Source organism: Stegostoma tigrinum, chromosome 1, assembly GCF_030684315.1.
Source record: "Stegostoma tigrinum isolate sSteTig4 chromosome 1, sSteTig4.hap1, whole genome shotgun sequence".
In the NCBI taxonomy this organism is placed as follows: Eukaryota; Metazoa; Chordata; class Chondrichthyes; order Orectolobiformes; family Stegostomatidae; genus Stegostoma; species Stegostoma tigrinum.
The window spans coordinates 154,860,759-154,887,025 of record NC_081354.1 but is presented as its reverse complement, the minus strand read 5'-3'; the positions used below and the strand labels follow the sequence as shown (position 1 = coordinate 154,887,025).

The window sequence follows — 26,267 nt, the reverse complement described above, 5'->3', positions numbered from 1 at the left end:
GATATCTGAAACCCTCCCCTTGTACCTACTCTTTAGCCACACATTCAAATATATTACGTTCTTATGTCTGGCCTCATTAGCACATGGCACCAGGGGTAATCCCAAGATTACAATGCCAGAGGTCCTGCTTTTCAATTTTCTACCTAACTCTGTCAATCCTCTTTAAGTAGACCCATCCGCATCTCTCTTCCTGCCTGTCTTGTCAGCATGAATATATTCTGATGCTCACTATCTCCTTTCAGAATATCCTGTGCATGCTCACAGACATCCTTGACCCTAACACTAGGGAGGCAACGCAACATCCTGGAGTGCCACTTGTGGCCACTGAAACACCTATCTGTGCCCCTGATTATGGAATGTCCTATCTCTAACACTCTTTTTGGCATCGCTGGTGAGGCAGCTTTTATTGCCCATCCCTAATTGCCCAGAGGGTAGTTGAGAGTCAACCACATTGCTGTGGACGTCAAGTCACATATAGGCCAGACCAGGTGAGGATGGAAGCTTCCTTCCCTAAAAGGACATTAATGAATCACATGGGTTTTTCCAACAATTGACAATGGATTCATGGTCATCATTAGATTTTTAATTCCAGGTATTTTATTGAATTGAAATTCCACCATCTATTGTTACGGGACTTGGACCCAGGCCCCGGAATATTATCTGGGTCTTCAGATTAGAAGTCCAGTGATAATACCACTGGGCCATCGCCTTTGCGTTGACCCTTCCTGCTGAGCCAATGATAGTGGCATTCATCTGGCTGTTGTTTTCCCCCTGAGAGACCATCACCTCCAACAGTATCCAACATAGTATGCTTGTTTGAGAGAGGAATATCCACGGCAGGCTCCTGTACCTCCTGGCAGTCACCAATCTATCCGGCTGAATTTTTGGTGTGACCACATCTCTGAAAATCCTATTTACAAAACTTTGTCGCCTGTCTACCCCTCAGTGAGTCCAACTACCACTCTAACTGATCTGTGTGGTCTGAGAACTGCTGCAGTGGGCGCACTTCCTGCAGAAGATAGTTGTCAGGGACATTTGATTTCTCAATAAAAACTGAAATAACTGTGGATGCTGTAAATCAGGACCAAAAACATAAGTTGCTGGAAATGCTCAGCAAGTCTGGCAGCATCTGCAAAGAAAAGAAATCAGAGCTAACGTTTCAGATCCGGTGATTCTTCTTCCTTGATTTTTCCTTGATCTCTCACATCTCACTGGAAGAGCATACCTTTTGGGTTGCTTTATCCCATTAGTTGATGAACTGTCCTCCAGCATTCACCTCACTACAAACCTCAGAATCAGATAAGACGTGATAAATTTCTGGTAGGTTCATGGTCACTATCATTGAGTGTCTAATTCTAAATATACTCAACTTATTTAATTTATATTTCCTCCACTGCTGTAATGGAATCTGGACTTGTGTGTCAGGACCATTAGTCCAGTCCTACAGATTACTTGGCCAGTATATAGCAACCAGGCCACCTTCACCTGTCAATACTTCAGTCTTGATTTGCAAGCTAAGAGTTGTTCACTTGGCAAGATAGCTGAGGTAGACATTGAACTACAACCAAGTATGAGGTAGCATCTTGTAGGGAGGAAACAAAATTGAGAAAAGGAGTCTTCTAACCCAAACCTGTCCTTATTTCCTATTTGGTCCCACATCCATTAGACAGCAAAGTGAATTGGTGCATCTTTCTATACATCCACTCAAAGGTCAAAGAAAATTACAATTGCTGTCCAGTGAAATTTTCATGCAGTAGGTTATTTCTGAAAGGCCTTTTAAGGGCAAGTCTACAGGTCTAGGTTGCAGACAGAGTCAGAGGTCATGCAGCATAGAAACAAATCCTTCGGTCCAACTAGTCCACACTGACCGTGTTACCAAACTAAACTAATCCCACTTGCCTGCATTTAGTGCATAACCTTCCAAACCTTCGCTACTCATGTCCTTATCCAAACGTCTTTTAAACGTTGCAACTTATCTTCATGCACCACTTCCTCTAGCAGTTTATTCCACACATAAACCACTCAGTGTACAGACGTTGCTCTTCATGTCCTTTTTAAAACTTACTTCTCTCACCTTAGAAATATGGCCCTAGTTTTGAACTCCCCCACCCTAGGGAAAGCACCCTTGCTCTTCAGCTTATCTATGCCCTTCTTGATCTTGTAAACCTCTATAAGGTCATCCCAAAACCCTCCTACACTCCATTGAAAAAAGTCCCAGCCTCAAACTCTCCATTCCCAGCAACAACTTGGTAAATCTTTTCTGAACCCTCGTCAATTTAAAAAATCCTTATTATTGCAGGGCAACCAGAACTGCAGAGTGTTCCGGTAGAGGCCTAATTAATATCCTGTTCAACCTCAACATGATGTCTCAACTACTATACCCGATGATCTGAGCAATAAAGTAAGAATGCTAAATGCCTTAACCACCCTTGCCTGCCTGTGATTCAAATTCAAAGAATTATGTACCTGGACACCTAGGTATCTATTCTACAATAATACCCAGGTGTCTACCATTCTCAAGAAATATATTAGCATAGGACATGCACAAAAATGAATTGAGTTGATAATTATTGCCTTGTTCAATTTTTCTTACTGCCCTGGCTGAGATGAAGATGCGGGAATTTCAGTCAGTTCACATAGCTCGTAGTAAGAATTAAATCAGACTTGGCTGATTCTACCCACTCTGGTGATAATGGAAATGCAGCGGCAGCTAGAGGAAAAAAAATGCATGCTTACTGCAGAACTAGGATAGGTTCGATTCGTGACAGACAAAAGCTGTAACCTGCATATATTACACAGATTTATATTTTAAAAAAGGATGAGCATCTGTTCACGGGTGCAATACATTTCCAGCCATCTGTTATTCACTGTTATGTGACATTCACTATATCGCATGCACCTCACCATAAAACGCAAAATAACTCATTAAAACTGTGTGTGTATACGGAAGTCATTGTATGTATTACAATGACGCTGCTGAATAATCGAAACACAAGTCAATGGTTGATCTCAAATACAGGAGATAGACTTATTTTCATTCATATTGCGCAAAGGAGATACCCCTGTCAATGAAAAATGAGTTTTCCGATAACTAGCCAGCCGACTACACACATTTTCCTTTAGGCAAAGTGTAGAACGGTGCTGCAGAGTGTATCAACTTATCCATAACAGCAAGGATATCATTAAGTACCACAGTTAAGAAGACTGACATCACAATAACAACTTTATATACAAATATGTTTATATTTAATAGAACCTCACTTGATTATGAAATAGTGCAACTTCATGGCACTGGCTGTTCTCCTAGCTTCTGTTTAATATTACTATGACTTTTAATTATCCACACTTAGAAGTCACAAGAGTTTATCATAAATACTAGCCAAGTTAATGTAGTCTCTGATAGTCAACATTCTGATGAAGAAATGCAGAATGCTAAGATTTTCTTTCTGATTTGTTGTACAGTTGGAGTCCCTTTGTGAATTTAAACCATTATTTGCTTTTAACACTGATTTTTCTGGCTGTATGAAACCTAAGGGGAAGATAATCTCTTGGTAAACTACTTGTCATTAGAACTCAAAGGGAGTAACATTAATTCCTCTTGGACTTTTTCTTGTGTGCGATAATTCAAGTTTCAGAAAGAAAGACAAATAAAATCATTAAAAATTACTTTAAGTGAAAAAGCAAGGAAAAGCTGGAACAAAAACAAAGTTGCTGGAAAAACTCAGCAGGTCTGGCAGCATCCGTGGAGGAGAAAAAAGTTAACGTTTCGGGTCCAATGACCCTTCCTCAGATTAAGGTTCCTGAGATCTGAGGAAGGATCACAGGACTGAAACGTTAACTCTGATATTTTCTTCACAGACACTGCCAGACCTGCTTCCTCCATTCTGAGGAAGAGTCACCGGACCCGAAACATTAACTCTTTTTTCTCCTCCACAGATGCTAGCAGAACTGCTGAGCTTTTCCAGCAACTTTGTTTTTGTTCCTGATTTACAGCATCCGCAGTTCTTTTGGCTCTTATCAGGAAAAGCTGGAATACTACACCATACTAATGAAAGACTTCCAAGATGTTGACAGGATTTTTTTTTAAGAAAAAAGAGAGGAACAATAACAAAAAGCAAGAAAAACATTTTTTTTTAAATTCCCACAGTTGATGTTGTGGTTAAATCAAAGCATTTTACTCCAAACAAAGAATGAAAGGCAAATTAATATCAATTTTCAAGAGTACATATTTCTCAGAAGTTTTTTTCCCCCTCACATATCATGTCAAATCAGGTCAGGGGAATAAAATATGGAACGTATTATGTTGGCAATACAAGCCCCCAGGCCCCCATTCAAGGCTTAAAGTTAGTAGGGTAAGTGGAACAGAGAAGCAACATTAATTTACTTAATAATTAATTACTCAATTAAGACACATTAATGGCAGGTCAGGAGAAATGTTGCAGCTGCAGAATGCTGGAACTCCTTGGACATTACTATGATCCACAGCAAATGTTTGCGTTTAAGTTGCTCAAGCTGCAGAGTTTGAGACCCAGAGGCTGGACTGCAGACACAGACACACCAAGGAAGGGGAAACTTATCTGGACAATTTATTCCAGGTGGTGTTCACAACATTTAGGATAGGTTTCTCTGATTTGGTAACTAGCCTGGGTAAGAAGCATGTGACTGTTAGTAAGGAAGATAAAGAGGCTCAGAAGTCAAGAGTGTAGGCGTGTCTTTGCAATTGCCCAACAAGTTTGAGTTCTTTCACCTTGTTTTGAAATGATTGATGGATCTGGGTTGGATCAGTGAACTGAACTTTCACCATGGTACAGGAAGCCATTTAGTGGAGGGAGCAAAAAGGAATGTAGTGATGGCAGAAGACAGTACAGTGAGGGGGGATTGACAGTGTTGTTGCAAAGAGCAAGAGAGTGCTGAAAGCCATGCTACATGCTAGGAACCTGAGTTCAGGGCATGTGCTCGAGCCTGGACAGCTGGGAAGGATGGACCACAAGAACTGGATCCACGTGTGTACCGACAACACAGTTAGGACAATGAAAGAGATTCTGTGTAGTCGATAAGGGGAGGTAGGCATCAAAAGCCGAACCTCAAAAATAACGAGTATCTGAGCCATGTGAAAGTTGGCAAAGAGGAATTAAGACTAGACAAATTAACGTGCAGTTTAAAGCTGACCTAGTAGAAGTAGGTGAGAGATAATGGGAACTGCAGATGCTGGAGAATCCAAGATAATAAAATGTGAGGCTGGGTGAACACAGCAGGCCAAGCAGCATCTCAGGAGCACAAAAGCTGACGTTTCAGGCCTAGACCCTTCATCAGAGAGTAGAAGTAGGTTCCAGTTTATGGAGCACAAGTGTCAGTAATAAGGAAAGGGAGGTTTTACCAATGAACCCGTGCTTTAATGAGCTGCACAACTGCAGAAGTAGAGAGGATCTTAAACTAAGCAGTGCTCATATGGGATCAAATTTAGGAAGATGCTTTTACTCTTTGATTTAGCTGAAGGGAAGAAAGCAAGTTAACAACATGGGAAATGACTAACATCCCATGACAGGAATAGTTAGCGGCGAGCATATTTTGGAAACCAAAAAAAGGACAGGGTAAACTATACTGGCATTGTGCAATGAGGTAGATACATTAATTAATGAATACCTAATGTAACTGCCTCTTGGTGCAGTGAGTGAATTTTACATTCAGTTTGAGGGATCGAAGATTGGGTCCAAGTCTAATATTTTAACAGTGGATAAGAGGGTATGAAGACAGAGTGAATTAGGAATTGCTCAAGAGAAATGCAGTGGCAGACAATGGAGGTACTTTCCAAATACACACAATAGATACATTCTAACAAGAAAAAAACACTTCCAAGGGTAGGACCCACCACACAGTTAACTAAAACATCAAAAATAGTAGCAAACTTAAAGAAAAAACATTTACACCAAGAGATTTATAATGTTATAAATGAAATAGTAGTAAGCCTGAGGATTGAGAGAGTTATAAAGCTAAGGAACATGAAAACAGTGATGAAAAGGGGAAAAATAAGAATGAGAGTAACCTAGCGTTGAAAATAAAATCAGATTATTAGCATATAAAAAAGTAATAGGTAAAGTAAACATTGGCCTTTTAAAAGGCAAAAACAAGAAACATTATCTTGAGGACTTAGGAAAAGGACACTGTATAATAGACCAAAGGGTTGATAACAGTGAGGAAAATAAAGGTAAGCAACAGAATTTGAAAGAAAGAATTAGAGCACTGAAGGATGGCAACTCATGAGCCCCCAAGACTCAATACCCACTTCCTAATGCTCTAAAAGAAGTAGGTGAAGGGATATGTAGTGCATGTGAAACAAAGCTAGAAATTGCTGGAAAATCTCAGCAGGTCTGGCAGTATCAGTAGAGAGAAATCAGAGTTAACGTTTTGGGTCGAGTGTCCGTTTCTCAGAACTAGTCTAAGAAAGGGTCACTGGACCTGAAACACTAACTCTGATTTTTCTCCACAGATGCTGCCAGATCTGCTGAGATTTTCCAGCAATTTCGAGGTTTGTTCTTGATTTACAGTATCCACAGTTCATTTGGTTTTTAATTTAGTATTTAACTCACTGCTGCATCTCACAAAGATCAGTGCTAGTTTCAATATTTCGCAACATTTATTAATGACTTGGGTGAAGACATCGAGAACAATGTACTGAAGATTCTGAAGATACAAATCTTTGTTCAATATAAGCTTTGAGAAAGACACAGAGACTGCAAAAGATATTTACAGACTAGGTAAATGGACAAAAATGACAGATGGAATGCAATGTGCACAAGTGTGGGATTGTTCACTTTAGTGATGACAAGTAAAAACAGATCAGTTGTAAATGTTGATGTTGAGAGGGGCTTGCACATGCTACAAAGAAAGCTAGCAAGGATGTACAGCATGCAGCTAGGAAGGAAAATGGCACATTGGCCTTTGTTGGAAGTACAACAAAAAGGAAATTTCATTACAATTGTCTACTGCTTAAGAGATATCACAGCAGGAGCTAGATTTTACAGAACATTATGTTTGCCTCATCTCACCCTGCAGCACCAACACACTATCATAAGGTTAGAAGTAGAGATGTTCGCTGATAATTGCACAAGGTTCAGTGCCATTAATGATTCTTCAGAACCAAAAGAGTCCACACTAAGACCTGGACAACATCTAGGCTTGAGCTGGTAAGTGGCAAGTAACATTTGTAAGTTCCAGACAATGACCATATCCGAAAAGAAACAATCTAATCATCACCCTCTGACATTAATGGCACGACAACTGGGCAAGGGCAGCGCAGTGATACAGTGGTTAGCACTGCTGTCTCACAGCAGCAGAGACCTGGGTTTGATTCTAGCCTTGGTCGACTGTCAGTGAGGAGTTTGTATGTTCTCCTTGTGTCTGCATGGATTTCCGCGGAGTCTCTGGTTTCCTTCTACAGTCCAAAGATGTGCAGGCTAGGTGGACTGGCCATGCTAAACTGCGCATAGTGTCCAGGGATGAGCAAGCTACGCAGGCTAGCTGTGGTAAATGTGGTGTTACGGGATAGCTTGGGGGCTGGGTTTTGGTGGGATGTTCTTTGGAGGATTAATACAGACACTATGGGTTGAAAGATCTCATTCCATATGGTTCTATAGAATTTTCTACTAAAAACATTCTGGTGGATAACCAATTACCATGAACTAAACGGAGACCAGCGTCATAAATACTGTGACTGACAAAATAGGTTAAAGGCTGGGAATCCTGCAGCCAGTAACTGACCTCCTGCCTCTCCAATTCCTGTCCTCCACGTACAAGGCACAAGTCAGGAGTGTGACAGAATACACACTATTTGTCTGGATTGGTGTAGCTACAACAATATTCGAGGAGCTTTACACTACCTCGGACAAAGCATTCTGCTTAAATAGCACCCTATCTACTACCTGTAACATTCACTCTTCTCTACCACACACAACAGCAGGAATGTGTATTATTTGAAAGATGCACGGCAGTACATCACCAAGACATCTTCAACAGCAACTTACCAACCCCACATCCTCTACTGCCTACAGGGACAAGGACAGCAGACACAAGGGTACACCAGCATGTGAGAGTTTACGTTTAAGCCACTAACCATCTTGACGAGGAAATATGTTGTTGTTCCTTACTTAATGCTTGGTCAAAATCCTGGAACTACCTTCCTTACAGTTCAGTGGGTGTTTGTACATCCCAACAACTGCAGCAGTTCAAGAAGGCATCTCACCTGAAGCTTCTATAGGTCAACTAGGGGTGGGCTAAACACTTGCTGAGCTAGAGATGTCCATAATCAATGAATGAATTAAAAGTAAACCGGAGAAGAAGTAACTCATATTCCGCTTGGGAACCCTGCAGCCCAATGGTATCAATGTGGACTTCACAAACTTCAAAATCTCCCCTTCCCCCACTGCAACCCAAATCTAGCCCAGCTCGTCCCCTCCCCCCAATGCATCCCAAAACCAGCCCAGCTCGTCCCTGCCTCCATAAAGTGTTCTTCCTCTCACCTATCCCTTCCTCCCACCTCCAGCCACACCTCCATTTCCCACTGACTAACCTCATCCCGCCTCTTTGACTTGTCCGTCCTCCCCGGACTGACCTATCCCCTCCCTACTTTCCTACCTATACTCTCCTCTCCACCTATCTTCTCCTTTATCCATCTTCAGTCTGCCTCCCCCTCTCTCCCTATTTATTTCAGAACCCTCTCCCCATCCCCCTCTCTGAAGAAGGGTCTAGACCCGAAATGTCAGCTTTTGTGCTCCTAAAATGCTGCTTGACCTGCTGCGTTCATCCAGCCCCACACTTTGTTATCTCGGATTCTCCAGCATCTGCAGTTCCCATTATCTCTGGAGAAGAAGTTCTGATTGGTTGGTTGCACTGTAGTTTGAGGATTCCATGAGTATGAGCATTGATCACTGTTGGGACTATTCCTTGTTCTCCCAAGGAAAGAAGTTAAATGGAAGCTGGACTGAAGCCAATTCCAGGATATTGTCAGTGTCTGGCTGGTAGGCCCCAACTAGAAGCTTTGGGGTTTGTGGTCTGGATTGAGAGAGCACCATGATGTGGTTAAATGAGGATTTGATCTTGTTGATAGTGAGTGCCTTCTGCAGGCAAAAGAGCCACTCAAAGGACGGATGGAACCAGCCTCAGTAAAACCACCCAGCAAAATCTGCTGGCCCAAACACGTGATATTGATTTCTCCACAGGGTGGGTAAAATACTGGTGTTAGTTACAGGAGGTTCTATAGCGGCCTTTAGCCGATCACTTAAGGGCCTTGATAGGCCTTAAGGGAAACCTGTCTGATGCCTCAATTTCTGCAACCCTTCCTCCCGAACAAAATGGGAGTTTGAAGTCTGCCGTATTTTACAACATCAACACCAGTCCTGAACACCTTGCGCCCCTGCAGCCCTCTTTCCCTGACCTCTCCCCACCTTCAAACATACATAGAACATTACAGCACAGTACAGGCCCTTCAGCCCTCAATGTTGTGCCGACCTTCATACCGATCTCAAGCCCATCTAACCTACACTATTCCATGTACGTCCATATGCTTGTCCAATGACGACTTACATGTACCTAAATTTGGCAAATCTACTACTGTGGCAGGCAATTTGGTCAGAAATCAAAATCCACTGACTACAACACTGTGCCCAATTTTGGTCTCTAAAGGAAGGACAGACACACATTGCTGGTAGTGTGAAGCTAGGTTGGTCCCTGTGATGAGATGGTTGTCCTATGAGGAGAAACATTACATGAGAAGCATACTGGGCCTATGCTGTCTGGAGTTAGAAGAATGGAGGAGAAATTAGGAGAAATGGGTTTGTAAATATTTGGAAATCTCTATCCAAAGGGGTTATTGATGTTGAATATATTTATAGGTGCCGAAGACACATTTCTGGTGTCTCTGGGAATCGAGGGATAAGGAGTGCATGCAGAAACAGGAAATGGAGCAGAAGGTCAAGTGTGATTGTACTGAACAGCAAAGCAAGCCCTTAATGCCATACAGTCAACTGCTGCTCCTAGTTCTTATGTTCCTACCAACGTAAAAGTTAATCATCTGCACAGCTGTTGCAAATGGTAAATTTCAGTGAAGCACAGGCATCTCAAACCTTGGCCTTTGGTGACATTCAATTAGTGGGAACTCAACAGCCTGGGTTGGTATGGTTGCCTGCCCATCCACTTCTCCTGTTGTGTCTTCTGCTCATTCTCCTAGACATGCTTAATTCCAAGATGGTGGTCTATGGGACCGCACGTGGAGGAATTGAGGAAGAGTCACCGGACGAAACGTCAACTCTGTTTTTTTTTCTTCACAGATGCTGCCAGAGCTGCTCAGCTTTTCCAGCAACTTCTGTTTTGGTGGTTGGGGAGGAATTGGTTTGTGCCCAGACCACTAAATTGCCAAAAAATATTGCTGCACCAGCAAAAGCAATGTACACTGTTGAAACTTTTAGCAAGAATGAATAAGTGTACCCAAAAATTTTACATCAATATTCAGCTACAAACGTACGAGTTGCTGATAATCACTTTCAACAGGCCCAGTAATGTGTTCTTTTATGCGAGTGTTGAAGTTTGCAGGTTTGGACTTCCTAAATTGTAAAATGGTGTGAAAATAGGGCCACATGCTGATTGATGTCATGACGTGCCTGTTCTGCACATTTTCAGTGGATGTCAGTACAGTAACGAGTTATCAACATGCCATCTAATACACATCACGGTACAAGCGTGTCTCTGCACCAGATATGCTACTTCAGAACAGATGGAACTTCACTGGGCAAAAGTAAGAGCTACCGAGCCCAAGTTCAGTCCTTACGGGTTTAATTGGGGGAAAAGAAAACACAGATAGAAGCCATTAAAAGGCTCACTGCCCAAACTACTCCTCCCTTTTGTTAACTTAGAAGTGTAACAGCAGAAGGTATACGGAAATGAATAAAAGAACTTCAAATGTATTTGCCCTCCAGGTATTCCTCCGACTCAGTTAAACTGGCCCAAGGCCTGTCTCTGAACAAAATCACCTTGTGCAGAAATTCCTGGCAACCCTAAGGAACCACTTTAGTTCTGAACTTTAAATGGCCCAAAATCTATTTTCTGAATATTAAAGTTAGTTTGCTTTGACAGTTTCCTTCACTTATAATAAAGCTGATTGACAGCAATAATCCCCAAATGCACCGATTTGGGATTTGGCAAATTTCAATTCTCTACAACAGCAATTTTAAGAGTTTTTATTTAGTTTTGTAGAGCAGGAACATGGAGTGACGTGAAGGGTCAGAGTTTGGAAGCTCAACTCACTCTGAAAGAATTGACTAGTGATTAGCTTCTTGAGAGGTCGTATGGTGCTTCCACTAAACTCAATTTAAAAGGCAAAAGTGCTTTTGGGAGCTTGTCTATACAAATCTGGTTGAATTCTGCCAGGACTTTTTCAAATGTTTGTCTTCTATTACCCTGGTACATGCAGAAAAATTAGACCATTGAGACAGCATTTAACTCTCCAATCGCCCCTTTATCTCATCTGTGAGTACGATAAGTATAACACCACCACCATTTTTCCAGTTTATTCAGGGACCGATGTGAATTATTGAATGCTCTTTGCAAATGTTTAATGAATCTTCAAAACATTCAAAATCAAAAACTTTGTCAATTAACTTTACAGCTGCTGAACCATTCGAATACCATGGGGGGTTGGGGGTGGAAGGTTAGTGCTCAAAGGATACTGAATACGTAACAACAATGCATCATAAACCTCAAGATTTTAGCTGTATCACTTTCTACGAGTGAAAATAATCCCCAACAAGATTCCTAAAGCATTTACAATCAACTATTTTGAACATTCTACTCAAGTTTCAACTTAAAATAATCGTATTGATTCACAGCTCTTGCTGACCGTATTTTAACTCATACCAAATCCATTCACATACCACTCCTACATGGACTACCAGTGAAACAAAGTCTCAATTTTAAAATTTTCACCCTTGTTTCCAAATCCTTTTGTGTCACAGCCCATTCATTTCCCTGTGATCTCTTCCAGAACCCCAACCCTCCGAGATATTGGCAATTCCCTAATCCAGCCTCGTCTGCGTCATAAATTATGATTGCTCCACCCTGTGGACCATTCCTTCAGTCGCTTAGGGTCCTTACACCTCTCAACATCTCCACCTTGCATTCATCCTTTAAAACACTCATTTAAACATCTGATTGTGCCTTGTGTCAACTACCTTTATATCTCTGCAAGTGACTTGGTGTCAGATTTTGATTTTAAAATGCAACCGTGAAGTACCCTGGGAGCCAGAGGTGCAGCTTTCCTTTTCCTGGTCAACAAGAATGTTACATAAAAAATTGTTTTAATACTTACTTTGCTGTCAAGTTTCTAGACCTAAATCCATGTGATAAAAGCTTCACCTAGCAAGGTTGTCTCTGTGTGACCAACTGAACCCATTAAAATCGCATCGGGGTACAAATTACAGTACTGGATCCTAAGTATGAAACATTCAAGAAGGTCCGTCCTACTTGCAACAGATCTCTCACATCTTATACGGTAATGCAGCACAGAAACAGACCCTTCAGTCCAGCCAACATGAGTTGATGTAACAGCGAGCATGTCACAAACAGGGAAGTAAAATTGTGCCTCAAAGTTAACTTCCACGTGCCTTGATTCATCAGACATTTGGACTGCAATTGGGTTTTATACTTTCATCAGAAGTGTATTTTGTAGTACAGTTGTATAATAAGATCAGATTTGTTTAAAGTGTGGTATTTTAGTCTTTAATCAACCGTTTAAAAAATAACAAAATAAACAACAGGTCATGTCAAATGATCCAATACACATGCTCAGGCCCTCATCATAATGTTAGTAATAACTATCAAGACATGGTAGTATTTCTTCAAATGCAAAAGTCACTACTTCAAGTACAGTAACAGCATGGCAATAGGAACAATGTTTAAAACATTAGTTAGGTTTCTTATCAATAGTACTTTGGTACTTCAGGGTGACGTGATAGCTACCACTCAATCCCTGCTTGCTTTCACTTGTGAGTCACTTCATTTTCTGCGTTACTAGCTCTGAAGTGGTGTTGAAAACTAATGGCTGTTCAATCCCAATTTTAAAGAAAAATAGAAGTAGCAAACATCACGGCGTCCATTTACTATATATTTGAATAATTATTTCTCTTGCAAACTATATTTAATAAAAGTAATTTAGCTTATTCAAGGAGCCCTAATTGGTGGATATGTAACAGCTCAACAAAGCAATCTACATTGTGCTTGATTACCAACAAACCATCTGAAGCACAGATAACTAATACGAGAATTCTCAACTTTTAAATTGATTTCTTCACTAATAAAAGTTATCACTAAAGCTCAGAAGATTTTCCACAAATTGAATGCTTTCAAATCACTTGAATTCACATTGATGGTAATATATTTTTAAAATCAACTTTACCAACTCTCAATGCATACAGACCATTCATCAGTAACTTTCCAAATATATCCATAATTCCTTCGGGTAATCTCATCAACAACAAATCTAAATTGAAAATTTAAGTCACATTTAAAAGTAAATTCACTACACATCTTTCACAGAACAATCTTTCCAGAGAGGAATCACTTAATTTATTTTATACCAGTGTATTACTAAACGAGGCTGCAGACTTACATAAAATGCACACGATTCCTTTGCAAACTTCCCCATAGCAGCATGGTATTCTGTTTTAATTTCACTCACTGGCAGCGATACACCACACAGATTATATTTTTTCCAACCCTTGTTAAAGGTGTCACTACACAAACTTTCTGCTTATTTAGATCAATATTAAATACCAAAATTATTACTTTATCATTACATGTAATCAACTTTCACCACACTGAGCCAATTACTGTACTTTCTGAGTAGTGAATGGGCTTCCTAATCTAAATTCTAATCACCCTGTCATTCACAACAGACTTAGTAATGCTTCACTAGCACAGTATTCACATGCAAAACACCCATAAATAGGCCAATTACAATCCATCTCCTGTTCTTCAGTTAACCCGCTGAGAACTGAAGGACTATTGCAGCAGCCAGACGCTAAATAATAATAATAAAAAGGACCTCTTTTGTAAATTAGTGAACATGTCTATACGCCTGAATTTCTTTCACAGAGTGCGACACAGCAACGCCTACTGTCTCAGTTAAAAGAAACGAAGTATACACCAAAGGGAGCATGGCAGACAACTCCTGTGAAGTGGAAAATAAATCAATTCACAACAGTCATTTTGTTGATAACTCAACTTTTACTTGTTGTGGAAAGAAATAGATTAGTTATGAAGCAATTTGTTTTTTGTTGGTTCATTTTGGACAAGAAAAAGTTTGAGTTTCAAATGGTAATGGAAAATGCACAATTTTAATAGCAATCTACTTCTCTTGCTGAAATGGCAAATTTTACAATCTGAACGGAAGTGAAATCCACAGCTCAGAACTCAACATGGAAACTGTTCACTTTTTAAAAAAAAAATTACTCTGGGGATGTGGACTTTGCTGTCTGTGCCATTAGATCTTAAGATATAGGAGCAGAATTAGGTCATTTGGTCATCGAGGCTGCTCTGCCATTCTACCATAGCAGACATATTTCTCAAACCCATTCTCCTGCCTTCTCCCCGTAACCTTTGATCCCCTTATCAATAAAGGACCTATCCATCTCTGCCTTGAACACACCCTATGATTTGGACTTCACAGCAGTTCTAAGTTCCACAGATTCAGCACCCCATAGCCAACACTTAGCACCCATCCCTAAAGGCTCTTGAGATGGCACTGATGCTTTGCCTTCTTGAGTCATGCATTCCCCATTAGGTGCAAATACACCTGCAGCACTATTAAGAAAGAAGCTCCAGGTTTTTGATCAAGTGAAGGCATTTGGCATGACTATATGCAAATTGTCGTTGTTACTGGCTCCTGATTCGCATAAACACGCAAATACAGAACACCTCACTGTATGGGTGGGTATTCTTCATCTGTAATTGCTTCAATTCTGATAAATGTGGGAATTGGAGCAAGACATTCCTCCCCTCAACCTATTCAGTTCGATTATAGCTGATTTGCAATTCAACATTATTTAAGCATGTTTGTTCTGTTTCTTTTGGTAAGGTACTCCAATAAAGTCTATTGATCATAGTTGTAAAACCCACAATTAACCTAGTCTTAATTTTTAATTAACATGGAAAACATAAAATCAGTCCAATGTTTTCTTTAAAGAATCAGTGTTTGACATTAAGGAGCAACGAGCTAATTCAGCTTGTAACCACTAACCACAGTTCTGAGGAAGGGTCACCGGGCCCGAAACATAAACTCTGCTTTTTCCTTCAGAGATGCTGCCGGACCTGCTGAGTTTTTCCAGCACAACAAAATGTGAGGCTGGATGAACACAGTAGGCCAAGCAGCATCTCAGGAGCACAAAAGCTGACGTTTCGGGCCTAGACCCTTCATCAGAGAGGGGGATGGGGTGAGGGTTCTGGAATAAATAGGGAGAGAGGGGGTGGCGGACCGAAGATGGACAGAAAAGAACATAGGTGGAGAGAGTATAAGTGGGGAGGTAGGGAGGGGATAGGTCAGTCCAGGGAAGACGGACAGGTCAAGGAGGTGGGATGAGGTTAGTAGGTAGGAGATGGGGGTGCGGCTTGGGGTGGGAGGAAGGGATGGGTGAGAGGAAGAACAGGTTAGGGAGGCAGAGACAGGCTGGGCTGGTTTTGGGATGCAGTGGGTGGAGCAACTTGTTTTTGCTCCGTGTTTGTAACCACTGAACCCTTGTAATCGAAACAGAAGCAGCAAGTGATAAAGAGAGCTGAGTAATTCCACAACAAATAGATCAGACCTAAAACCTGTATTCCTGCCACATTCAGTTGCAAGAGGTGGCAGATAACTAAGCAACCCACGATGATTCTCGAAATATCCCCATCCTCAATGCAGCCTAGCGCATCACTGCAAAAGACAACAGCTGAAGCATTTCCAGCAATCTTTGGCTAGAAATTCCAAATGGGTGATCCAATGTGGCCTTCTCCAGAGATCCCTAAGTATCAAAGATACTTGCCTTCACCCAATTCGATTCACTTCACATGATATCTAAAAACAGCAGGAGGAAATGGATACAAAGAGTGATGGGCCCTGACAACATTTTGGCAATAGTATTAAAATCACGATCTTCAGAAACTGCTGCATCTCAATACAGCTACAACACTGGCATCTATCTGGCAATGTGGAAAATTGCCTAGGTATGCCCTGTACACAAAAAGAAGGACAAATCCAACCTGGTCAATTATCATCCTGTCTAACGATGTCTTCACTGAATCATCAGTAAACTGATACTGCCTTGGTTCAAACATAGATAAAACAGCTGCGTTTCAGATGTGAGCTGAGAGCAATCTCCTTTGAAATCAAGGTCATATTTGACTGAGTGTGGCAAGAAGATGCCTTAGCAAAACTGGAATCAAGGGGAAAATTCTGCTGATTGTGGTCATATTTGATACATAGGAAGATGATTGTGATTTTTGCAGGTCAGTCATCTCAGCTTCAGGACACTTCTGCTGGAGTTCCTCAGGGTAGTGTCCTGGGCTCAAACATCTTCAGCTGCTTCATCACCTTTCCTCCATCATTATGTCAGAAGTGGGGGGATGTTTGCTGATGACTGCACAATGTTCAGGACCATTTGCAACTCCTCAAATACTGAAGCAGTCCATGTTCAAACAGCATGTCCAGGACAATATCAGAAAAACAAGTGGCCAGTAACAACTGTGTTACATGAGCACTTTTCAATGATCATCTCCAATAAAGCAGAGGCTAATCATTGCCCCTTGACATTCAATGACATCACCATCTCTGAATTCCAATGACAAAACTGTGGGATTACATTTGACCAGAATCTGAACTAGACCTGTCGTATGACTAGTGCAGCTAAAACAGAAGGTCAGAAGCAACAAGAAATTACCTCCTGGCTTTCCAAAGTCTATCCACCATCTACAAGGCAAAAATCAGGAGTGAGATGGAATATTCTCCACTTGCTGGATGGGTGCAGCACCAACAATCCTCAAGAAGCTTGACACCATCCAAGTCAAAGCAGCTCGCTTGACGACACTACATCCACTCCCTTCACCACCAACGCTTAGCAGCAGCAGTGGATACCATTTACATGATGTACTATGGAGTTCAACCGAGGTTCCTCAGACCTACCTTCCAAACTCATGGCTACCACCATCTAAAGGTCAAGGGCTGCAGACAGCTGCACGTTTCCCCTCCAAGACACTACTCATCCTGATGCAGAAATGTATCGCAGCTGCTTCAGTGACACTGGGTCAACATCCATACAAGCACTGTGGGTCTAACGATTGCAAATTAACTGCAGAAGTTCAAGAAAGGTCAGAAGTTACAGCACCAGGTTATAGTGCAACAGGTTTATGTGAAGCCACAAGCTTTCGGAGCACTGCTGCTTCACCTGACAAAGCAGCAGTGCTCCAAAAATTTATGATTTCAAATAAATCTGTTGGGCTATAACCTGGTAGCATTTGACTTCTGACCTTGTCCACCCCAGTCCAACACCGGCACCTCCACATCACGGCAGTTTAAGAAGGTGGCTCACAACCTTCTCAAGAGTTACTAGGAAGAGATAATAAATGTTGGCCCAGACATGGTGCCAACATCCCCCGAATAAAATTTTGAGAAGTGATCTTGTTCAAGTAGTTACAATGGTTAAGGGAATTGATAGGATTTCTCCTTTTGACCTTACTTTCTTGGGTTGTGCATTCCAGAACAAAAGAGCTTTTCGTTACCTTGAACATTGGCAAGAAAATCAGGAAAATGCTGCAAAAACAAAGATCAGACTGTTCATATTGAGAAAAGAATTTCATATTTTCCCCTTGGGTTTAAGGTACAAATCTTGAATCTTACTAATGAGCAGCAATGGGTCCTTTCCACCACCTGTCGACCTCCAGGACCCTTGTCAGTGAATGAAGGAGCTAACTAGCCTTGCTGATCAATTGTTTGAGGATAACTATGGACGGCATGGTGGCTCAGTGGCTAGAACTGCTGCCTCACAGGACCAAGGACCTGGATTCAATTCTGACCGTGAGAAGTACATATTCGCCCTATGTCAGTGTGAATTTCCTCCGGGTGTTCCCGTGTCCTCCCACAGTCCAAAGATATGCAGGTTAGGCAGATTGACCATGCTAAATTACCCTGTATTGTCAAGGAGTGTAAGGTTAGCTAGATTAGCTATGGGAAATGCAAAGTTACAGGGACAAGGTTGGGGGTGGGTCGGGATGGGATGCTCTTTGGAGGGCTGTTGTGGACTTAGAACATAGAACATTACAGCACAGTACAGGCCCTTCGGCCCTCGATGTTGTGCCGAACTGTCATACCGATCTCAAGCCCACCTAACCTGTACTATTCCTTGTACGTCCATATGCTTATCCAATGACGACTTAAATGTACCTAATGTTGGCGGATCTACTACTGTTGCAGGCAAAGCATTCCATTCCCTTATTACTCTCCGAGTAAAGAAACTACCTCTGACATCTGTCCTATATCTTTCACCCCTCTATTTAAAGCTACTTGATGGGTCAAATGCCCTGCTTCCATGCTGTATGGATTCTATGATCTATGAACAGGACAGGACCACAGGCGTAAAGGACAGTTTCTGGCTTGCAGCATCAGAAACGGTGATCATCTGGAATTTAAACACAGTGCCAGCGAGATGAACATCACAAAAACCCCTTGCTAAAAAAAAACAAATATGGGAGTCCATAATTACAAAGTTGCAGCCATTTAGGGATGATGCCAGGAAGCATACCTTCATACAATAATAATCGCTGAAATCTGGAATTCACGCCTCAGAGAAAGTTGCTGAGAGTAGATCAACCGAAAATTTCAAAGCCATGAGTGATAAGACTGCTTTCAAACCAGTGCATTAAAGGCTATGGAGCTCAGGCGGATAACTCGAGTTAAGGTTGAGATCAGCCACATCGAATAGGCTGGTCAGATAGGGTCTGAGGAACGGAGTGACCTCCTCTTTACCTATGCTCAAATAAGAGCTGAAGCAGGTGGTCTCTCAGTCACTGTAAAACCCTGAATTCATGCCAGTTTAGCTGCAGTTCATTTCGACATGAGCGCAGTTTACAAACCATATGTCAGCAATGCAAATAATGAAGTCTACCTCCAGCTTTGATAAATTTTAGCAGACAGATTTTGATCGATGCAAAATTTCCATTCTTTTACAGAAGGGTGGAGGCAAAGGATGAAAGATTGGATAGTAGTGATATTTACATAACTACACAATAGAAAGATTTACTGGCCATTACATGCAAACACTTCTATTATCCTAATTTGTTATTAATTTATATTATTTTAGGATATTTCAGTAAAATGTACTTACTAACTTACAAAACACTGTAAATAGTAACAATGACGACTCCAATTTCCAAACTTTTCAGTTTTAAAAAGGATGAGAAGACGTAATTGGCTCAAGCAAGGACAGCGGAGAAAAATGCATTGATAATTATAATTTTGAATCAATTTTGCACTGAAGGTGTACTTTTAAAATCCTGTCTTAGTATCACCCACATACAAGCTAATCAAAATTTAAATTCAGATCTGTATTTTCATCACAATTATAAAACTCTTTGTGTAATCACCAGCTCAGCCAGCATTGATTGTTCATCTCCAACTGTCCCAAAGAGGGTGATGTTGAGATGCTAAATTGAATTACTGCAGTTTCTGGGATGTAGGTACATCCATTATGTTGACTGAGAGTTCGAGAAGAAATGGCATTATCCTTCCATGTCGGGATAGTGTACAGCTTGGAAGGGAATTTGACTTATAGACACTTCTCACACATCTGCCCTGCTGGATGGCGGTGACTGCAAATTTGGAAAGTACAGGTTTTGTTGTAGTACACCTTGTAGATGATAAACACTGTCTTCCACAGTACACCAATGAAGAAGGCAGTGAATAAGGAAGTTGGTGGATGTGGCGCCAATAAAGTGGACAGCTATTGCCCTGGATGGCATCCAGCTTTTTGAGTGTTGTTGGAGCTGTACTCATCCGGACAAGTGGGGAGCATTCCCTTTGTGTCTGGTAGATTCTGGGCAGTCAGCAGGGAGACCAGAAGTCAGTTATTTGTTGCAGAATTACTATTCTCTGTCCTACTCTTACAGGCAATGTAATTTTATGGCTGGTCCAGTTCAACTTCTGGTCAACTCAGCTAACGCCGAGGATAGTGGTACAGTGGGAGTCAGCAATGGTAACGTAATCAACAAGGTCAGATTCACGATTACTGGAGATGGCCATTGTCTGCCATGTTTTGCACGGACGTCACTAACACTGCAATTGACTCCAACTGTGTTAAGACTTACGTTTTGTGGTCAGTAGTTTAAAGTTTACAGGACCTCTGGTTCATTCAACAATTATTCTATTATTATAACTGTAACTCTGTACTTGCATGACACATTCATGAAACTAAATTCTGACATAAATTTCAGAGAAAGTAATTTTCTCTTATTCTAATCCTTTCCCTCAAGAATCCAGCAAAAGGAAGATGATGGGAATGAGAGTGAGAGAATGAGGGGGCGTAGGAGGGGCAGAGAGAATGACAGACAGCAAAAGAGCAATGGAGAGGAGACAGGACAACCTCAAACTCACTAAGATACAGCATTGAAATAAAAGATATATATTTCGAAACTATACAGCAATGCAATTGAATTATTTTCAGTGAGTAATTTGAGCAAAAGCATGAAAACTACTTGTTAGGGAAAGGAAGAATGTTGTTTTTCCGTCTTATACAATTGAACATTAAGAACCAGAGGCCTGTTATATATGTCACAAATTCAAGCCTGTAGAGAAAGAAGCTTATAAATGGCTCAAATTGCATGCTTCCAGAGAATGGCAAAGTCAAAGCAGAAGCCAGCAATTCAGTGACATAAAATTACTACAGTAATAAAATTATTTCTTTAAAAAGAAAATTTAGATACTTCTTTCCAAAGAGAAAAGCGTAACTGGTAAATTGATGATCTTCATATGTACATGACAACACCACTTTGATTGATTGCAGATCCTATCGTTAACAATGGTTTATCAAATGCTTCTCCTTCACTCTCCTCCACATTCAAAAGCAAGTTGGAATTTCCATCTACTTTATCATGCATCTACTGAATTGAATCTGCAGGATAATGCAAATTATACTCATCATATTTTGGGGTGATAAATTTGATTCTCATTAATCTGAAATTTTATCAACTCTTGCGAAATAAAAGAAAAATGCTTCATTTATCACATCTCTTTACTTCTGTTCAAAGAGTTTAGGATGTATCATTGAAATATGGCAGCTATCATGCAGACAAATGTGGCAGCAATATTGAATATGTCAAGACCTCAAACTTCAGTGAAATGACTGACCAGTTCATTTGTTTTTAATACGGTTGGCTGAGAAAGGATTCCAGGACAAGTTCCCTGCTCAGAAACAGTGCCATGGAATTTTTATCAACATTGGATATGCTACATTGCAAGTAGTGGATTTCCCATAATGTTGGAGCATCAAGGACATGGGGAAAGAGGGAATAAGGTAAGAATTATAGGTTCCTGGGAGATTAAGGAGGGCAAGGCAGTGTTAACTGTAGTCACGCAGTAATACAATTTTAACAGGACATCCACAGAAGTACTGAGAGGATTTAAATACTCAAGAAAGACGAGAGCCTATTTGGGTCAGGCTGTCATGAAACAAATAACAAACAACAAATATGAGGAAACATTAGTGTCCTAAGGAATTGTATCAGGAGCAAGGAGAAGAAAAGAAAATAAACAAGTTAAGAAACCAAGCATTTTTAGTTTGGGGTATGGGAATATAAGGACAATCACAATGCAACCACAAAAAGCAAGGATACAGTTGGACATGATGACATCAGTATTACCTCAGGTGAAGCAGCAGAATAAGAGTTAAGATTTGGAGCTGATTAAAGAACTAGCAGCATCGAGTCTGATTTTAACTCTGTGTAAGTGAATGGGTTTGGAGTGGGTTAGAGCAGTCTCCGTCATTCACAAAGACAAAAGATTTGAGTTCGAAAGGTGCAGCTGGATACATATGTTGAGGAAGCTACAAAGCTGGTTTGGTCATTGATTAGAAGAAATGACATTGTCACATAGGAAAAGATCAGCTGGCCTATCCAGCCTGTCCCTTAACAGTATGTGTCCTTATATATCAAGGGACCCACTAGCCACTAGGGCACCTCCAACTAGTCTCCTAGTAGAGATGAGAAACCAGATTAAATAAAAGCCGATTATGGCTCAGAAATCTGGAAAACAAGGTCATAAGGAATTAGTACAAGAGCAGGCTGTTTGGCCCATTCAGCTAGCTGTGCCATTTAATAATATTGTGAATCTGATTGCAACCATAACTCTACCTTCTTAATAAAAATCAGAATAACTGCATATGTTATTAATCAGGAACAAAAACTGAAGTTGCTGGAAAAGCTCAGCATGTCTGGCAGGATCTGTGAAGAAAAAGTCAGAGTTGAAGTTTTGGATCCAGTGAGGAAGAACTGAGGAAGGTCACTGGGCCTGAAATGTTAAATCTGATTTTTCCTTCAGAGGCTGCCAGACCTGCTGAGCTTTTCCAGCAACTTCGTTTTTGTCCTAATTTCTTGATGTTTCCCATAAACTCCCCTGTTAAGCTAAACTCTGTACAATAAACCCACTATGTTCAAGGATCCAGTCTTCACTGCTCTGTGGTGTTGGGAATTTGATAGAGTAACAATTCTTAGGGGAAAAAAAATCTCAATCTTAATTGGGACTCCCCTCTATATTTAAATTGCGCCCCCAATTCTAAAATCCTCTACAAGAGCAATCATTGTCTGAACACACATCCTATCAGGCCCCCTCAGGAACTTGGGTGTTTCATTTAGGTCACCTGTTATTTTACCAAACTTCAGAATATAGGCCCAACTTGCTCAGCCTTTCCTCCTGAGGCAACCCTTTCATTCTGGAAATCAGACAAGCGAACCTTCTCTGAACTGCTTCCAATGTAAGTATATTCTTCCTTAATTGAGACCAAACCGCACATACTTTTTGTCTCCAATTCCTGCAAGCGATTGAAACTAATCCAGGGGGCCACACTGACCCTGAATTATATTAGTTGGAAGCTATTTCTTGTTAGCAGTGATACCTACCCAGCCAAGAACCAGGGCAGGTGTTTCTTGAAGGTAAATAGTGAATCAGCACTAACAGAACATGCCAACAACATCTCCCACAACTCTCCGACTCTCTGGATAAACAGCTGCCAAACAAAGGAGAGAACAAAGTGAAGATCCTGTATAAGTCAGTCAGACAGACAGCATCAGCGAGGCGGGTGGGTGAGGCGAGGATCCTATGTCAGACAGTCAGACAGCATCGCCGAGAGGGGAGGGTGAGGTGAGATCCAGATGATGGGAGACCTGAGTGGGATCCAGGCCATAAGCACAAATAAAATTTTTCTCAGAGTAAAGTTAAATAAAAGCACATGTCTGTATTTGTTGAGGAGGTAGGTCTATGATGTCCTCATTGTGCAACATGTGGCAGGTCCTGGATGGTCTTCATGTTCTCGGTGATTCTTTGTATAGGTACTGCAGCCAGCTGGAGTAAATCAAGCTGAGGGCTTTGGAGCTTGAATGGCAGCTGGAGGCCAGACAGTGCAGTCATGACGTCGAGAGGTTTGTGGATAGCACATGTTGGGACATGGTCACCTTGCATCTTAATGAGGTGTAGGCAAAGAGAGACAGAGAGACGAAAGAAACCAGGACAGTACTAAGGGAATCCCCAAGTGCATTTCATTTCCAAAGATTAAAAGTAGTCAAGACTGGGTTACTGTGAAGAAGCTCCAATGTTTACAGTTGGAGTCAATGGCAACAACTGGCCTGCTGACCATCAACAGATTATGCATCTGCAAATCCAGAAAAGTGTTGAGAATGTCAGGTTGTAAATCGGCTGCAGTTTAAACAATTTATTTATTTCTAAGATCAAAGATTTATACCCTCAAGGGTAGCCAAGCATTGTCACCATCTGGGCTTCCTGTCAAGTATTCATAGGGTAGGCACAATGAAGCATAGAGTGGCTAGCCTACTACTTTCTCATCAACCTCTAGGTGGCTACCTATAATCCAATGGGTGGGTGTGGTCCCCATGACTTTTCCCATTCTTAGATTTTGAGGGCCTGAAGTAGCAGGTTATCAAAGCGTAAAGCCCTTAATCTGCCTCCATTGTCTTAATACACTGGTTAACATAAGTAGGTAGAGACAAAAACCTACAGGTGCTAGAGTCCAAGGTAGACAAACAGGAGGCTGGAAGAACACAGCTGGCCAGGCAGTATCTGGAAGAAAGGAGCAGTCAACGTTTCGGGTATTACCCTTCACCAGGACATAATTAGGGAGTTATCTTGTGCGCTCTGGGGACACCCCTCCCACCATCTTCCCTGATACCCAATCACTTCCTCTGAAAAATCCTGGGATTTAGCTGCATTGGGTATCCATGGGGAGGCGGCAGCTTCTCATATTGTCACTCGACTAGCAATGCAGAAACCCAGGGTAATGAGGTTGTAGACTTGCTTGGTGAGCTGGCTTGTTCTCGTTCAGACATTTTGTCACCATGCTAGGTGACAACATCAGTGTATATAAACCCATACAGATCAAAACCAGAAATGACACTACTCACCATAATGGACCAGACAGTATAAATTCCAAGCAGAGTAGAATAACATTGCTTCATTGGAGGCCTCACTGATGATGTCACCTAGCATGGTGATGAAATATCTGAACAAGAACAAGCCCAGCTTGGTGAGCAAATCAACAATCTCATCCACATTCTGAGCTACAGATCTTTGCCAAACTTTAAACCCATGATAATGTTCTGGGGAAATGGTTTCAAATCAGACCATGATCAATGACGAAATTTGAACTCAACAAAATTCTGTATTGAAAGGCTAAACTAACGATGACCGTGTAACTGCTGATGGTAGTAAAACGGCATCTGGTTCACGAACATCCTTAACAGAAGGAAATCTGACACTTGACATCTGACATCATGGTCAACATGTGACTCCAGGCCCAGAGCAAAGTGGGGGACCCTTAATGACCCACTGGGCAACAAATCTCATGAATGAATAAAAACAAAACCTTGATCTCCAGGGTATTATCGTAGGTCCAGCATCAGCCTGTGGTCTGGAGCTACCAGAGATCCTACTTAACCGACTTGAGGGCTAGGTCTTCTGCCACTGAGGAACATGTCTGCCTGGGCAGAGAATATATGCCTTCCCCAGTAGAATTCAGCCTCGGGATGCAACGCCCTGTTTTCCCAATTTGATGGAAAGGGTGCAGATGGAACTTGCAAGGTTGGAATGCAGGATTTCCAACGAAATAGGACAGACAGATCAGTCTGTCAGAACCTGAGAAAGAAGGCTACTGATCTCTACGGTCCACCAGATTAGACTGAGGAAGGAAGATAACAGTCAATTAAAAAAGACAAATTTGTGAGGAATTAACACAAGGCTGGAAGATTTGTGTAGCATGTTCTGGAGAGAAGATTTCCATTATTGGTCTCACCACGAAGGACAATCTTGGGGGTATAAGTTACCAGGGTTATCAAGGGACAAAGATCAGAAGTAAATGCTTAGAAGTGAGGAATCACGTTCGCCTAATTCTGAGAGAATTGGGAGTGTACTTTAGGACCAGTGAAACTCAAGCCAGTGAAGTGTGCTTCTTCATTCATGCCAAAGGAAAAATGGAGAATCGATGGCTCACAGTTTAAGTTGCCTGCCAAGGCAGTGTTTAGTCAATGATGTTTTTTGTAAGCTGTTACTGTAGATGTCTTAAAACAGGAATTCTTGATATGTCATTCTTTAAGCTAGGGGTCCAAATTTGTTTCTAAATGTTACTGGAGATCGCAACACTGTGTATTTTCAAAACATAACCCTTGGTCTACCGTATATAACAAATTTAAATAATTTGTAGAATGCAGACAATTTTGGGCCTTGGTTATTTTATAAACATCTGTCAAACAACCCTGAATCAACATACATCAAAACCCTGCAAATTTCATAAGCATAGCTATTAAAGTATTTATACTGGGGATCAAATGCCACAGTGTTACCAAACTTGTGAAGGGCCGAAAACTAGATGCACTTTTCCCAAGTTAGACCACAGCAAATGCCAGGCAATGACCATCTCCAGTAACAGACCATCTAACCATTACTTTCTGACATTCAATGGTATTACCATTATGAATTCCCC

The 26,267-nt window shown here is 41.2% G+C and overlaps 1 protein-coding gene across 20 annotated transcripts in view; it reads right to left on the bottom strand.

Annotated features, from left to right (window-relative positions):
• Positions 1-26,267, bottom strand: part of LOC125457292 (transcription factor 4-like) — a 610,802-nt gene that overhangs the window by 251,711 nt on the left and 332,824 nt on the right. The window contains exon 1 of one of the 20 annotated variants that reach the window (XM_048541447.2): positions 13,655-13,884. The exons of the other annotated variants lie outside the window; for them this stretch is intronic. Within the exon in view, the coding sequence (XP_048397404.1) occupies positions 13,655-13,690 (36 nt within the window). The 5' untranslated portion in view covers positions 13,691-13,884. Of the gene's footprint in view, positions 1-13,654; positions 13,885-26,267 lie in introns of those variants that run through there. 20 annotated transcript variants of the gene reach the window in all.